At 38.5% G+C, this 15,080-nt stretch overlaps 1 protein-coding gene across 2 annotated transcripts in view; it reads right to left on the bottom strand.

Moving 5' to 3' along the window:
• Positions 1-15,080, bottom strand: part of Jmy (junction mediating and regulatory protein, p53 cofactor) — a 61,818-nt gene that overhangs the window by 18,250 nt on the left and 28,488 nt on the right. For both annotated transcript variants that reach the window (XR_003834631.2, XM_021180378.3), the window contains exons 3-7: positions 12,159-12,309; positions 7,249-7,418; positions 1,974-2,139; positions 1,450-1,637; positions 858-944 (exon numbers count right to left, since the gene is read on the bottom strand). Coding sequence is in view for 1 of the 2 variants with exons in the window: in XM_021180378.3 (XP_021036037.1) it covers positions 858-944; positions 1,450-1,637; positions 1,974-2,139; positions 7,249-7,418; positions 12,159-12,309 (762 nt within the window). In the remaining variant the exon portion in view is untranslated. The remainder of the gene's footprint in view (positions 1-857; positions 945-1,449; positions 1,638-1,973; positions 2,140-7,248; positions 7,419-12,158; positions 12,310-15,080) is intronic.

Genomic DNA, 15,080 nt, shown 5'->3' with positions numbered 1-15,080 from the left:
CTCTCAGTTAATGTTGGGTAAGTGCACGCTAGCACATTTACTTTGTAGAACAGCCTGATAGTTTCTTAAAACAATATAATCTTACCTTAGTATCCAACAATCCAAACGTTCAATCTGCACTATTAAGTAAAGTAAGTCAACCTGAATATGCGACATGTGTATATTCCAAACATACATAGGGCAGTAAAATTAATCTGATCCTACAGTCACAGATTCATGTCATTTTGCATCTGATCTCACAATACCAGGCAAGAACTTCAATGTAATCAAGAGGAACAATGTGCCAACACTAACCACTATTAACTGTAAGACATGTACAACTGTAATAGTAATAGAAAGCTGGAGGTGCAGCTGGGAAGGACACATGGAACTCTCATATGTATTTTGCCTAAAACTGATCACTCATTCATTCATTCAAACATAATCATTCACAGTTGACATAATTCTCATGCAATAGTTAGACCTTTTCAGATACAGGTGTAGAGAGAATCTCTATAGAAGCACCCCTGTCAATAAAATGTCTTTGATCTATTAGCTTAGGCAGGAAATAGGAAAAGTGGAAGTTCTCGTAGAGAGAGAGGATTTCTGAGAACAGAGTCAGGAGCAAAAGGGGAACTCTGAGGAGATGGCCGCCTAAAACGGATAAAGTGACCCGTCACGTGGCACACACGGTTATCCGTGTGTTATGGGCTCGTCAGAGAACAGAGCCCGGCAACTGGCCTAGGCATTCACTTGGAAATCTCAGAATTGTTATTTCTAGGAACAAAGTAAACAGGTGGAAAGCCCGAAGGTTACACATGGTGTCTGAGTACACACAAGTAAGATTCTGTTCCAAGGCCCCAGAAGCCCCTACTTACTATCTGTATTGTATGATGGGCTCTATATTCATCTTCACTCTGAAAACGCTGCTGGAACTTCTCGTGGTGTTTTGCAATGCAAATTTCCTAGAAAAATATAAAATGTATAAAACTTAGCAAAGTTCATGAGACCTGTTTTACTTAGAAGCACAGGAGCTAATGAGGACTCGCCCCTCTCTCCTTTACCAGACTAGAGCCTACTCTTTCTATACCTCTGGAGGGTCAGGACTGACCACGTGAGATCTGTCTAACCCTGACAGCTGTGTGTCAGTTCACTCTGTTAACACCCCAACCTCATTATGTAAGGCTATGGTACTGACATCTCTCCATCAGGGAAACCTCTCCTGCAGGGATGCAGAAACCATGTCCGTTGGCCAAGTAACCCTCTGAACAGCTAGAGTGCAACCATTCAGATGTATGTAAGACGGCACCTCTAAGAGAAATATATTTAATGTAAGGGGCTGAGAATAGGTAATGGATATTTCGTTTTAAGAATGGAAGTAAAAGTGGCCAAATCATATTACTAATCATAATTTGAATTATTAGACATGGATCAAGGATAAAGTAATGAACAAAAACAAGATTTCAATACTTTTTTATTTCTGAGGTAGGCTTTCTTGGCTGAGACACGGCCCCTTCTTGCTTCCAGCTGGCGTGCCTTCTGCTGCAGTTTCTGTAGCTCTTCTCTCTGGGCGTGCACAGACGCTGCCATCTCTTCCTTCTCCAGCATGGCCTCCATGCTTTCGTAAGTGTCATAGTATACCACTTCATCTCTCTTTTCTGTTATACAAGTGGTGGTTAAGAATGAGATTCTTCACTAAGTCATGATTAAAGGGTAAGGAAATAGACCTCAGACTAAATTAAGCAAATGTTTAGCAGTGTCTGGTGCAAAGTAAGTGTTCAATAAATACAGTCCTCACTCTCCCACATACCACACAGGCACAACTGCAAAAGTTCTGATTCTAAATGAAAATCCTTTAACAAAGCAGGCACGCTACAAACTGCGTTACAAACGCAATGTGTCGCCCAAACGGTTGAGTTCAAGGGCTCCTCTAGGAGCAGCACAGCTCCTCCCCCTCTATCTTGTGTGGACTTCTGTGGTTAAGCATGCCATACCTGATATAAGCCTTTTGATGCTCTCCAGCTGTGCGGTTAGTAACAACTCCTCACACTTCAAGATTTCAAACTGTACTTCATACAACTGAAGTTGCAGATCGTAGTAGTCAGATTCTAGCTGATCCAATTGAGCTATAGCTTCTGTGCCACCCTGTAAGCTTTGCATCTGCAGTGGAAATAACATTATTAACTGCTTTAGGAAAGAAATGAGTGCCGGGCACTGGTAGCACACAGCGCCCAGGAGGCAGAGGGAGGGGAATCAGAGGTTAGCCTGGTCTACAGAGTGATTTCTAGGACTAGCAGGCCACAGAATCAAGAACAAAATCAAGAACAAAATAAAACAAGTGAACAAATGAGTGAATGAAATAAGTAAAAATGAAAATCAGATTCCTGAGCTGGGTGTGGAACTGATAATGGAGAGAAGACCATTTAAGGCTGTGTGCCTGGAGAACTAGGCACAGGCTTGAAACTCTATCGACTCAGGAGGTGAATCTGTTAGATCAATTCAAGGCCAGCCTGTTAAAGAATTTGTCCAAGGTCACTCTGACATTTATCTTAGACTAAACTGTAAAGGAACTGGGAACAGCTCAGCTATTAAAGTGCTAGCCTGCTTGTACAACAGTCCTGTCTAGGTTTAGCTTCCACTATGTAAGTGGCAGGGAGAGACATCTATACATTTAGAAAATATGCATAGAACCAAAGAAGAGAAGGGCACCTCTTATACATAAGGGAAAAATAAAAACACAGTCATAAAACAGTAAAAGAAAAAGAAAAAAAAAGAGCTTTAATATAACCTACCACAAAACAAACTTTCAATGTCTACATCATAGCTTGTTCAGATTTAGGGGAACAATGTATTATCACCCTAACACAAATGTCAATGGTTCCTCTTCTCAATTCAAAAGCAGGCATTATGTTAGATGTTTCACATATACCAAGTCATGGGATCATGACACCTAGAAACTAGACATCACCATTTTCTCTAGACGTAAAGAGTAAGCAGATCTGAGACCCATCGAGTTGTTCTGTTCACATAAAAATGTGCTTACTACCTTCATTGAGAGATGTTCTGAGGGACAGTACCAAGATCTTAAATACTCATACGATAGTGTTCAATATTCCATGTACTAAAGTAAAACTCAAATAGGGAAATATAAACTTAATTTGAACTTGCTTACATGCTTTTAGGCAAAGGCCGAAAGAAATAAATGAGTTGGCTTCAATACACACATACACACACACACCCTGAGAATATATATACTCAGAAATCAAAAAAGACCATTAGCTTAAATTTTCTGTTGTGAAAGAGAAAATGCTGTCAAGCTTTTACATGAAGATGGCTCCTTTCTTAAGTGTTCTTGTGCATTCTCTGCTAACCAGAAGGCAAGCACTCTGATAACTGAACTGCTGCTGTGCTTTCTATAACTAGTTCCTTAATAGCATCTTAGCTGAAGTGTCTTCTACTTCAATTAATAACTATAAAGAAAATACCCTAAGTTTAAATCAAAATCAAATCAAAAGAAACAGTGCTTAATCTTTGTCTTAGTCAACGTTCTATTGCTGTGAAGAGCCACTGTGACCAAGGCCACTCTTATAAAAGAAAGTGTTTCCTTCAGGACAGCTTACAGCTCAGACCTAATCCTTCTCAAGCACTGTTGCTTCTTGATGATTAGCATCCAAATGGGGTCCAAACGGGGACCAGTCTCATTCAAGCCACCACAGCTTAAATTTGAACAAAATTCAAATGCTCATGGGATTATCAGTATCTAAGCATTAATTTAGAAAATGTATGTATTTCAAGTTCATTATTGTCTTCATGAAAAGCATTACCAATTATATTAATTCACAATTTTAACCTTTTAATTTTATTATCAAGAATTTTCTTTTTATAATAAATAAAAACAGTGGTCTGTTTGAGCTCCAATGACTTTCCCTTCCCACACTACCTAAGTGTCTTCCCAGACGACATAAAGGTTAGGGCTGGGTTACCTGGTCCTGTCTCTTCCCACCTGAAAATGCAATACTGACATTGTTTTAAAGAACAAATCTCCAGCATGCAGGAAGCCAGCCTCTGCTGGTAAATTTCAGGCCTGCCAGGACTATCAAGACCTTGTTTCAAAACAAACAAACAAAAACAAGCCTCTCTTAATCTAAAATCATGGGGTAGGACTATGTTACAAACAAAGATTTCAAGGGCAAAGCATGTGCTTGGAATGGGTTTAATATTTTACATGTGTTCTTTTTCTCATGAGTAATGCAAGACGCCTTAAATTACAGCTACGAAAGCTGACAGTACCTCACAGTTAAATACATATACAGCACAATACCTATGTTATACATACTACAAGTATAAACTTGGCAAGAATGACTGACAATTTTTTTAAATGCTCTGAAGAATTCAGACACATAATGCAGACACATAAAAGCACACTGTTACAATTGTGGATGTTGACGACACAGACTCACAAACACTAGACCTCAGCCTCTTCCTTCTCTACGCTGGAGGTCTATTTATAAAAAGCTGTACTTTCTAATGTTAGGGGTCAGGTGTCTTTGCCTTTGGCACCCTGTATTGCCAGAACAGCTCAGGATCAGACAGATCATGTCAACACTAAGAAATGAAATGAAGGTAAAGTCTACTTCACAAACAACTGGCTGAGCTGACTTAAAGGAAAATCCAGATTTTAAAAAAAAAAGGAACCAGCTCGATAAAGGGAGAGTGCAGTAGAGATGCCTCGGGGAAATATAGGATGGGGCTGAAATCCTTCAGAGATTGAATACAAAGTGTAAATTGGCCCAGACAAGGTCCAATTTTACCTACTGGAATAAGAAAACATAAGGGTAAAAAGACTGCTTTCTAGAGTAATCTATGAGCCCTTATTTTCAAACAAGCCGAGAAGCCTAAGGAAGTACAAGGACATCCTGGGCTATACAGTGAGACACTATATTACATTTTTTTAATTAGTAACTGCCATTGTAGAACATCTCAGTATACCCAAGCCAAGTATACCCATGCATTAATAATATAATCGTTATGTGTAAAAGTTGTCCACTTGCATCTATGTCTAAGTGCCATAAGCAGGTAGTGCTGAAGAAAGACACAAGACTGCTGGACTATCTAAAAATATATATATCTAAAACTATGTCTAAAAAAAATTTAACCTGTACTATTAAATGCAGACATTAGAGCTTGACAAATCTACTTCAACTTGGCGGGAGCTGGACTCTCTCACACACTCACTCATGGGAGTCTGGACTTGTGTAGCTGAGGATGAACTCGAGCCCTAACTTTCCAGTCTCCACATTGAAGGTATGAGAAGCATGCGTCACTACACATAGCTCCATGTTCAGTATGTTAAAGTCAAAATGACCAACCAAGAGAAGGGGAGAAAAGCAGGTCTATACTGGGTAATGGACCTGAATCCAGAACAAAATTCTTTAAAAGAAAAAAAAATTATTAGAAAAAAGAAACCAGCTAGATATTTAGAGAGACACTTCTTAAAAGTAAATATACAGCATTGTTTTCGAAATTCATACATTGTCAGTGGAACTGAATGCCTAAAACTCAGGGTTTTATTGCTTTATTATGCAGTTCTCTGCACACACTGGCTGGCGATAGCTAGATTATTATATTATGTGACTAAGTGGCTTTATTCTATATAACTTTTCATTATTATTTTAGTGCTGGATATCATGTGCATTCTATGCAAAAGTTCCACAATGGAATTACACTCCCTAATAAAAAGGCAGGTGTCTTTAGCCCACTGAACCATCTCAATCCCAGACGCAGTGTTTTAAAAAAGGCTGTATTTTGAAAAACAAGATATGGTCAAAGATCATAGTGAAATTTGACAAATAATGTGAAAATGATCTGTGCGCTTGATGAGATCACATATCTATGGACACTAGTCTCAGGCTTGGGCACAGCATGGAGATGGAGAGAAGGTACAAGGAAACCAGGAGAAACATGTCTTTCTTCTATGGTTAAGCATGGCTGCGCACCCCTTTAAGCCCAGCACTCAGGAGGTAGAGGCAGGAAGATGATGAGTTCAAGGCCAGTAGTTTAACAGAGCAAGCCCCAAGATAGAGTTGCACAGAGAAATCATATCTCAAAAAACAAAAAGAAAACAAAAACAAAAAAACAGAGAAAAACTTTTAATTCAATAAGCAATGAAACTTCATTGGCCTTTTTCGTACCTTGGTGTATGCTACTCACTGTTAAATAAAAAGCTACTATGAAACATCATGTGTCCAGATCTTCACAGGTGGCAATCTTTAAGTGGGTGCAATCACAAACATTATCTCATAGAAATGGTCTTAAAATGGGGTACAAAGTCTGGTAGTTTAAAGGAGAATAGGCTCCTGATAATGAGTGGCCACCACAAGCTCAAGTTTGAATGTTTGGTCCCAGTTGGTGGGGATGTGAGGCTGTTGGAGGACTTATATCACTGGGAATGGGTTGTGGAGTTTCAAGACAATCACTATTGCCAGTTGGCTCTTTGCCTTGTGCTCCTTTTCAAATTGAAATGCAAGCCATCAGCTACTGCTCCAGTGCCATGCTTGGCTACAACTATGCTCCCTGTTATAATGGTCACAGACCCTACGCCTTGAGAACCATGCCTTGGTCATGGTGTCGTAGCACAGCTATAAAAAGTAAGACAGGAAGATAGCCATGTGTCCTAACTATCAACTGTCAACCTGACCCAGCCTAGAACAACTGGTAAAGAATCTCAGTTGAGTAACTGTCATTTTATCATGTTGGTCTGTGAATATCCACCAAGGGCTGTAATGACTGGGAACAGATGCTGGAGACCTTAGCACACCGTGGGCAGAACTATTCCCTGAGCAGGTGGTCCTGGGTAGTTTAAACAAACCACCTGAACATGAGCTGAAGCCAGTTGAGAGAATAAGCCAGCAAACAAGTTTCTGCTTCAAACTCCTGCCTGGATGTTCCTCAGTGATGAACTGTGACCTGGAAGTAAACCAAATAAACCCTTTCCTCCCCTTAGCAATTGGTCTATATTTTATCACAGCATCAGAAAGAAACTAAAACATGCTAACTTTGGTGTCATAGGCGATAGACACAGAAACTGGATGCCTAGGTTGGCCAACCCAGCTTAATTGACAAATCCTAGGGCAATGAAAGATCTTTCCTCAAAGTGGTCATCAACTGAGGAATGACACACAAGGCTTCATGCATACACAAACACATGCATCTACATCTGAACACACGTGTATACTCGTTTTCAAAATTTTTAATGATAGCTTTTGTTACCTCTTCTTTTAGTGCATGTTTCTTCTGTTCCAGACAAATTTCTTTAGCTCGCATCATCTGCAAAGTCTCTTTAGAAACTGCATACTGGAGTTTTTCCATTCGTTCGGCAGCTGCTGCCCACGATGCTTTGCCAAATTTCTTCTGATCTGCTCGCATCCGATCATACACAGCTGTTAACAGTAATTTAGTAGAAATATTAAGGCACAAAACTACTAGACACTGAAGAACTATAAAGTCTTCGATTTCACTGGCTTTCACAATAAATTACACTCAATGTCTCTATCTCATAGTGCAAATGTCATGCTTTCTCTGTTGTCATGTAGTGGTGCATGCCTTTAATCCTAGTACTGAGAGGCAAGTAAATCTTCAAGTTTGAGGCCATCTTGGTCTACATTGTGAATTCCTGAACAGCCAGAGCTACATAGTAAGACACTGTCTCAAACAAAACAAACAAGCTTCACCATGCCCTGGGGAGATGGCTGAGCAGCACATGTCTGCTGCTCCTGCAAAGAACCTGGGCTTGCTTTCCAGCATCCACACAAGCACCTGTTAAAACCACTTCCAGAGAATTAGATGCACCTCTTCTGGGTTCCGCAGGATTCTGTAAAAATGTGGTGCACATAAACTCACAGACTCACATACATACATACACACACACATAAATTAAAAATATGTATAAATTGTAAAATAAAAGAAAATTGAGACTGGATATGGTGAGCTACATATTGAGTTAGTTACAGGACAGCCAAGGTTACATAGAGAGACCCTGTCTTAAAAAACAACAAAAAAGAAATAATCAACAAAAATAACATTTAGGAATGAATGGGAGGGGGCGTGAACATATTGAATACACGTGGGCAAAAGAAGATATATGTATATGTTAGCTGAAGTCTATCTAATCCCTATATATTCAAAATATTCACTGACTCCCCCAAACGATAAATTAAACTTAATGTCTTTAATGCACAGTCCAATATACATTCTGTTATCTTGAATAGTGGTATATGCCTTTAATCCCCGCACTCAGGAAGTAGAGTAGTTTCAGAAACAACATTTAGGAAACTTTGTGATGACCAGATGCCGGAGGAGCTAAGGCCATATGCCAGTGCAGATGGAACCAGCAGCCCTCAGAGGCAGCACAGCCCTCTTCTTTCCCAAAAGAAAGAGCTTCTTAGCTTGTGATAATAGGAATGACTGGATGAATCAAATGCTCATGTTGATAGACAGCTAATATGTTCCAATTTTAAAAAGCAGAAATGGAGAGATGGCTCAGCAAGTATGAACTCCCAAACTCTTCCAGGGGACCCAAGGTCAATTAGCAGCATACATGTTGGACAGCTCAGAGAGAAAAATGCCAGCTCCAGGAGAAGCAATACCTTGGGCCTCCATGAGCATCTGCAGTCACATCCCTACAACCACACAAACATATGCATATAAATAACTAAAGTAAAAAAGCATATCACAGATAGGAACACTGACAGTGGTGGCTCTTGAAATCCAGATACTTATGCCAATCACACTTTAAGAAATGACAGAAGCTGGAGATTAGACTAGCAATATGGGACATAATACTCACAACATGGGATAATCTCATGTATTTTCAAAAGTGATTAATTTTGTAGTATTTGTCTTTTACAATATAGAATTTAGTATACGCTTTGCTTTAATTTTTTCAGAAATCGTTTATTTTAGTTCTATTTATATGTGCAGGTATTTTGCCTAAATTTGTGTCTGTGCACACCATGTGTGCTTGGTGCCCATGGAGACCAGAAAAGAGCATCAGGTTCCCTTTAACTGGAGTTAACAGACAGCTGTGAGCCCCTAGGTGGGTGCTGGGAATTGATCTGTGTTCTTTGGAAGAGCAGTCAGTAATCATAACTGCTGTGCCATCTCTCCAATCCCAGAACTTCTTTCTTTAAAAAATAAATAAGTTCATTAATAATTCACATGCATCTTAAAGTAACTGTAAGTCAATTCCTTATGCTTACCTTCTCCATTCCTACACTGATGCTCAAATACAGCCATCCATTAAACCACTTCTGGTGCTTACTTTACAAATATTGCTATTTCTTGACTTACAGTCTTCAAAAAGCACATGTTCCTGTTCTGACAAATAAGGAATTTGCTTCCTTAGAAGTTCTGCTCCTGGAATAGGGGCTGTGGCGGTATGTGGGGTTACAGCTGCGGTAGCTGTGGGACTGGCTAAGAAATACTAAAGTTCCTCTGGGCTCAAATAGAATTTTACAAGAACATAATGGATGGAGAGGAGAAAACCTATGGTAGCTATGAAGGCTCTAATGCTATGTATGTAAAATTAATACCTTCTGATGGCCATGAATTTATTGTAAAAAGAGAACATGCATTAATATCAGGAACAGTAAAGGCCATGTTGAGTGGTCCCGGTCAGTTTAACAAGAATGAAACCAACGAGGTCAATTTTACAGAGATCCCCTCACAAACTTCCTAGATTGTTAAATAAAATAAATTAATTTTATTAATTATTAAAATTAATATTAATAAAATTAATTGTAAAAAATAAAGTTAATTTTTTCAGTATTTAATACCTGTAGTTTAGTTAGTAATTTTTTCACATATAGCATGTTGCCTATATGAATTTAAACTCTAAAGCTAATTGCTGAGCAGATTCCTTCTGTCATTTGTATAGCAGAGTTGAAATTTGTTTGCTACATCAACAAATTTAGGACATTTCACAAGCCAAAAAAATAAATAAATAATGCCAATTTATAGATGGGTTGCTTTCTCCTTTGGATGTGACCTTTAAAATTATAACTGATAATAGTAAATCCTGGAATGTAAACGTAAATGAATATATTCTACGGGTAAATACAGGGGCTTTTTATGTTTTTAGTGATTTTTTTTTTAAAAGAACCAGTTCTGATCTTATGCCACTGAGCATTACTAGAGTTATGCAAATAATTACATGGGAAACATGTTTATAACTTAGCCAAACCTAGAATTTTATAACTCAAAGAATAAGAGTTGAAATTTCTTATGTGTTATTTTATAAACTGCAGTATTGTTTAAGTGCATCTTGTGTTTTGTTTATTGCCACAATTCAAGTACTTTATTTAAAAGCAATTTTGGAAGCTAATCAGGTATATCTTTTAGAATAGTAACTGAACTGTAGCTATCTAGTCAAGTAAATGAGTTAAAAGTTCAAAAAAATAAATTAAAAAATTAAAAAAAGAAATTCTAAGCCGGGAAATTCTAAGCAGAGGCAGGCGATTTCTGAGTTTGAGGCCAGCCTGGTCTACAGAGTGAGTTCCAGGACAGCCAGGGCTACACAGAGAAACCCTGTCTCGGAAAAACCAAAACAACAACAACAACAACAACAACAACAACAACAACAAACCCAAACCCAAAAACCAGTAGCTCTGCTCCCTTTCCTTGGTCTGGAAGCTTTGCTGCTATGGTCACTGCTGCTCTTAGTGGCTCTGAGGGAACAGCTTTTTTCTGAAAATAACGCTTGCTTTCAAATACCTGAAATCACATTAAATAACATGCCTTAAGCTCATTTTAGACTGTGTTCAATCAGTTTCCCTACTTGCCCTTAAGAAAACAATGAAATCACCATTACTATACCTTGAATTTTTGATGTAGTCATATTGTATAATAAGCTAAATGCATAGCTTTTATCTTAAAACTATATACACTGCCATACCCCTCATCCAGAATAATGTATGTATGTATGTGTTGTGGTAATCATTTACTGAAAGTAGGCAACAACAGGTTGAAAGAAATACTAAAGAAACCAAAGATCCACCATAAATGTTGGAACCAACATGTGGATAGAGGTTAATAACATGTTTGCAGTTCTGAGTACAATCTTGGGTCAGTAAAACACCTCTTGTAAATTTTTGTAGAATAGAATCCTTTATTTCTTTCTCATATCATGTTTCTTTGCTCTTCAATAAATACAAAGCAAAATCCTGTTAGGGAAAGACAACAGGCTGCAAATGAAGAGAGACACAGGAAGACACGTTTCAAGTTTGGATTCACTGTTAGTCTAAACTGCCCCCAGAGGAAGAATCTTTGTAAACATGTACTGTGACAACAACAAGAGGAGCTGAAGTTTTCCACCTAGCATCTCCCTGGTCCTTAATTTAAGGTCTCAAACAAAATAACCCCACTGTCTGTTTTATATCAAAAATATTTCTGCCATTTTAAATTTCCTAGCCATCTTTTAAAATTGTATTCAAATAGTAAAGCAACTGTAAGATCAATAAAGAAGAGTGTACTACAGGGGGAACAGTCTATTTTAACTAAGATACATTTTAAAGTCAAGTCTGTGAGGTTTAGTTCTGTAAAAAATTCACTTGTTTGCATACACATGGGAAATTGTTTCAATCGTGTTTCTCCATCCATTGGCTTTATCCAAGATTAAATGACCTTACTGTGCCTGTTTCTGTATTTTTAATGGGGCTTCAGACCTTAGTAGGCCCCAGACCTTACCAAAACTGACTACCATCCAGGCCATAAAACTCAGCACATAGACAGTACCACCTGACAAATGAAAAACAAAGACCTAATCCATCAAAAACCATAGTTCTGGGAAAGTCTCTAAATGTACTGACCTTGCTTTTTGCTTCTGTAGTTCTGCTTCTGGCTAACTAAAATTGTTAACTGAAGTATGTGAACCCAGAACATAGTTTTCTGCTTAAAAGTTCATCCTAAGAAAGGCTCAGATTTCAAACAGCCAGCGCAATCACCAGCGGGGTAACAAACACTTCAATCTATGTCCAAGCAGTCTTCTTGGTGGCTACCCCACAACAGCTCTCTTTAGCTTTTGCTATCGACTTAAAGAATGGGTATGGCATACACAGACGCCTTGTTCTAATCATAAAAACTTAACTACTCATCTTTGAAAACGCCTGAGTCTTAAAGCTTACCTTTCTGAGCTTTTGCTGTTATTTCAAAATATTTGACGGTGAGATCCTGAATAGACAAAACAGCCATGTGAGCTTTCCGCTGCCAGTCAGCATCTTCTTTCTGTAGACTCTCAATTCTTCGAGGGCCCAAATAATCATTCTCCATGGAAATCTTCAGAAAAAAGAGGGGAATCTTTTACTCATTCCTCAAACGTTTTGTGGGTGTAATGTGCCATAGTCAGGCTTAGTGCTAAAATAAAGAACACTACTTGCATCCTGCTCTAGAAGAGAAGTTAGTGATTTTAAACTGAACAACAGTACTAAAGACTTCTGACATGGGAATCTGCCCTCCATTCTTCCCTTTCTACCTTTATCAATCTTCCCATTCCCACCCAGCCCCATCCCTGCCCCGCTAAATAAATACACAGCATTTGGTCATTTCTGAGTGTTAAGACAATGAGTAATTGCCAGGCGTGGTGGCGCGCACCTTTAATCCCAGCACTCAGGAGGCAGAGGCAGCCTGGTCTACAGAGAGTTGCAGGACAGCCAGGGCTACGCAGAGAAACCCTGTCTTGTAAAACCAAAAAAAAAAGACAGTGAGTAATTTATTTCCTCACTTACAATAGTTATTCTCTTTTAATTTACTGTTCCCTTTGTTTTATGTTTTTTGTTTTTTTAAAGGAAACTAAGGTCTGACATATTCCAAATAAGCACTTATTCTTTTTAGATAAAAATAAACTACCTATGTATTACAAAAGTCACAAACAACAACGCTGAAAACAAATGAACCATATATCTATATACATAATCCTGCTTTATCATACACAAAAGATTGATTTAAGCAGAGTATAGTGGCTCATGTCTGGTACCCCAGTCCTTGGAAGGATGAGGCACAAGGGGAAGGAATGTTAACAACACTGTTAAGGATTAAAAACCAGGAGTTGGAGTGTTGGTGTATGCCTTTAATCCCAGCAGTCAGGAAGCAGAGACCAGTCTGGTCTACAGGGTAAGTTTCAGGATAGCTACAGCTTCATAGAGAAACCCTGTCTCAAAAGGGGGGGGAAGGGGCTAGAGAGATGGCTCAACGGTTAAGAGGACTGGCTGCTCTTCTAGGAGACCCAGATTCAATTCCCAATACCATGTAATTCCAGTCCCAGGGGATCTGACACCCTCTTCTGGCTTCTGTGGGTGCCAAGCACACACATGGAATACAGATAAACATGCAGGCAAAACTCCCTTGCACATTTAAATAAATAAGCAACTAAGAAAAACTAGAAAACAATGGAAAGCAGATAAATGTAACTCATCCATGGCACATTTTAACATAATAAAAAAACATCAGGTATCAAATCACTGAAAACTAATAATGAATTCCAAAAGTAAAAATAAAACAAGCCATATTCTCTAAGCAATGCAAGAAACAGAATTAACACCTTAACCAACTGAAATTTAACACACTTACTTTGAGGGAGAATGGAACTTTAAAAATTAAAGACCTAGGATTTAGTTTTATATACGTTGGAATTAATTTTGTAAAGGTCAGGTTTTTTGAACTAAAGGGGGAAATGAATACCAGACATGTAATGAGAAAGCTGAGTATAACCAGTCATAAAATTCAAGTCTTTTCAATATGAATGTTTATGGAGTTTCTCTTAATATAGAAATATGCAATAACAGTAGGTGGATACAGATCAAAACCATAGATAAAATAAATTTCAATTACACAATAGATTACCAAAGAAATAAAAGTATATAAAATATACTACTGATGTCATCTTTGGGTGACAAGTTTTCTACCAGACCTTTTTCTCCCTGTTCAATAACTGCATTTTCCAAGGGCCAGTGATATAAGTCAGTGGTAGCACTGCCTATAATATAACTGCGTTCAATCCCTAGCACCTTAAACAAACAAACAAACAAACAAACAAACAAACTGTAGTTTCTACTGGGCATGGTGGTTCAAACAGATTTTTTTCACAAAGTTAAGAGACATGGTTCCATTATTTACTAACAACAAAATCTTTTGCAAATACCTTATTGAATCAACAATACATTTAAATGATCATGGTGTGGCATGCCTGAAATCCCAGGTACAGAGAGAGGCCTTCCTGCCTCAGCCTCCCTCATCTCCTCCTCCTACCTTCTAGTGCTAGTTTTGGAGTCTGCAAATGCTTTTCAGATCCTGTCAATGGGAAGGTTGGAGGTGTCCTTCTTTGTTCTATCTGTGTACCTTTGACTCTGCCTTGCTGCAGTGAGGCATCCTCCCAGGCTTGCTCCTATACACCAGAACTAACAGTTGCTTCCTCAATGACAAAATCAAGTCTCCAGCTTTTTCAATCTCAGCCTCATGATGCAACTCTATCTTCTCCACCAAAACATGCCAATACCAGAATACTAAGTGCCCTATCCTTAGAGGGCTGAATCTAAGTGGGCCATCAAGGCCAATACAAGAAGCAGCATCCTTTTTCTATGTATGAAGCTCCATGGAGCCTTCTCTGTGTTTAACTCAGTAAATCCAGTCCCTTCCCTTTGTGGGGGCTCTTTTTATAGCTGCTTCCTTTGAGGTAGCTTACTCTCTTGCCTTAAGTACCTGCCCTACTAGTTAACTAGTACCTAGTTAATAAATCTTTCTATTGGAATGCTCACTGTTGATTTTCTAGCTTAATTTTCTGGTCAAACCACAACAGATTTTACTATGGAATAGAATTTAATAAACACAACCTAGAATATACAAACTCAAAGCTCCTGGCTCAGAACATTAAGACAAATTATTTCCATCTACACGAATACACGTTGGACCTCTGAGCAACAGACAAAAGGAGGGGATGAACATCTAGAAAACTGGAATTCTGTGCTATGGCTTCTGTGGAAGGAGGTTAAAAGCAGAACAACACCTCCATCATCTAAGTGCTGCTGGATTAGTTATGTGTCCGTCTGCGCCTT

This window comes from Mus caroli, unplaced genomic scaffold (genome assembly GCF_978045245.1).
Source record: "Mus caroli unplaced genomic scaffold, Mus_caroli_1 scaffold_15, whole genome shotgun sequence".
Lineage (NCBI taxonomy): Eukaryota > Metazoa > Chordata > Mammalia > Rodentia > Muridae > Mus > Mus caroli.
The sequence above is the reverse complement of the archived record's forward strand: the minus strand, read 5'-3'. Positions and strand labels throughout refer to the sequence as shown.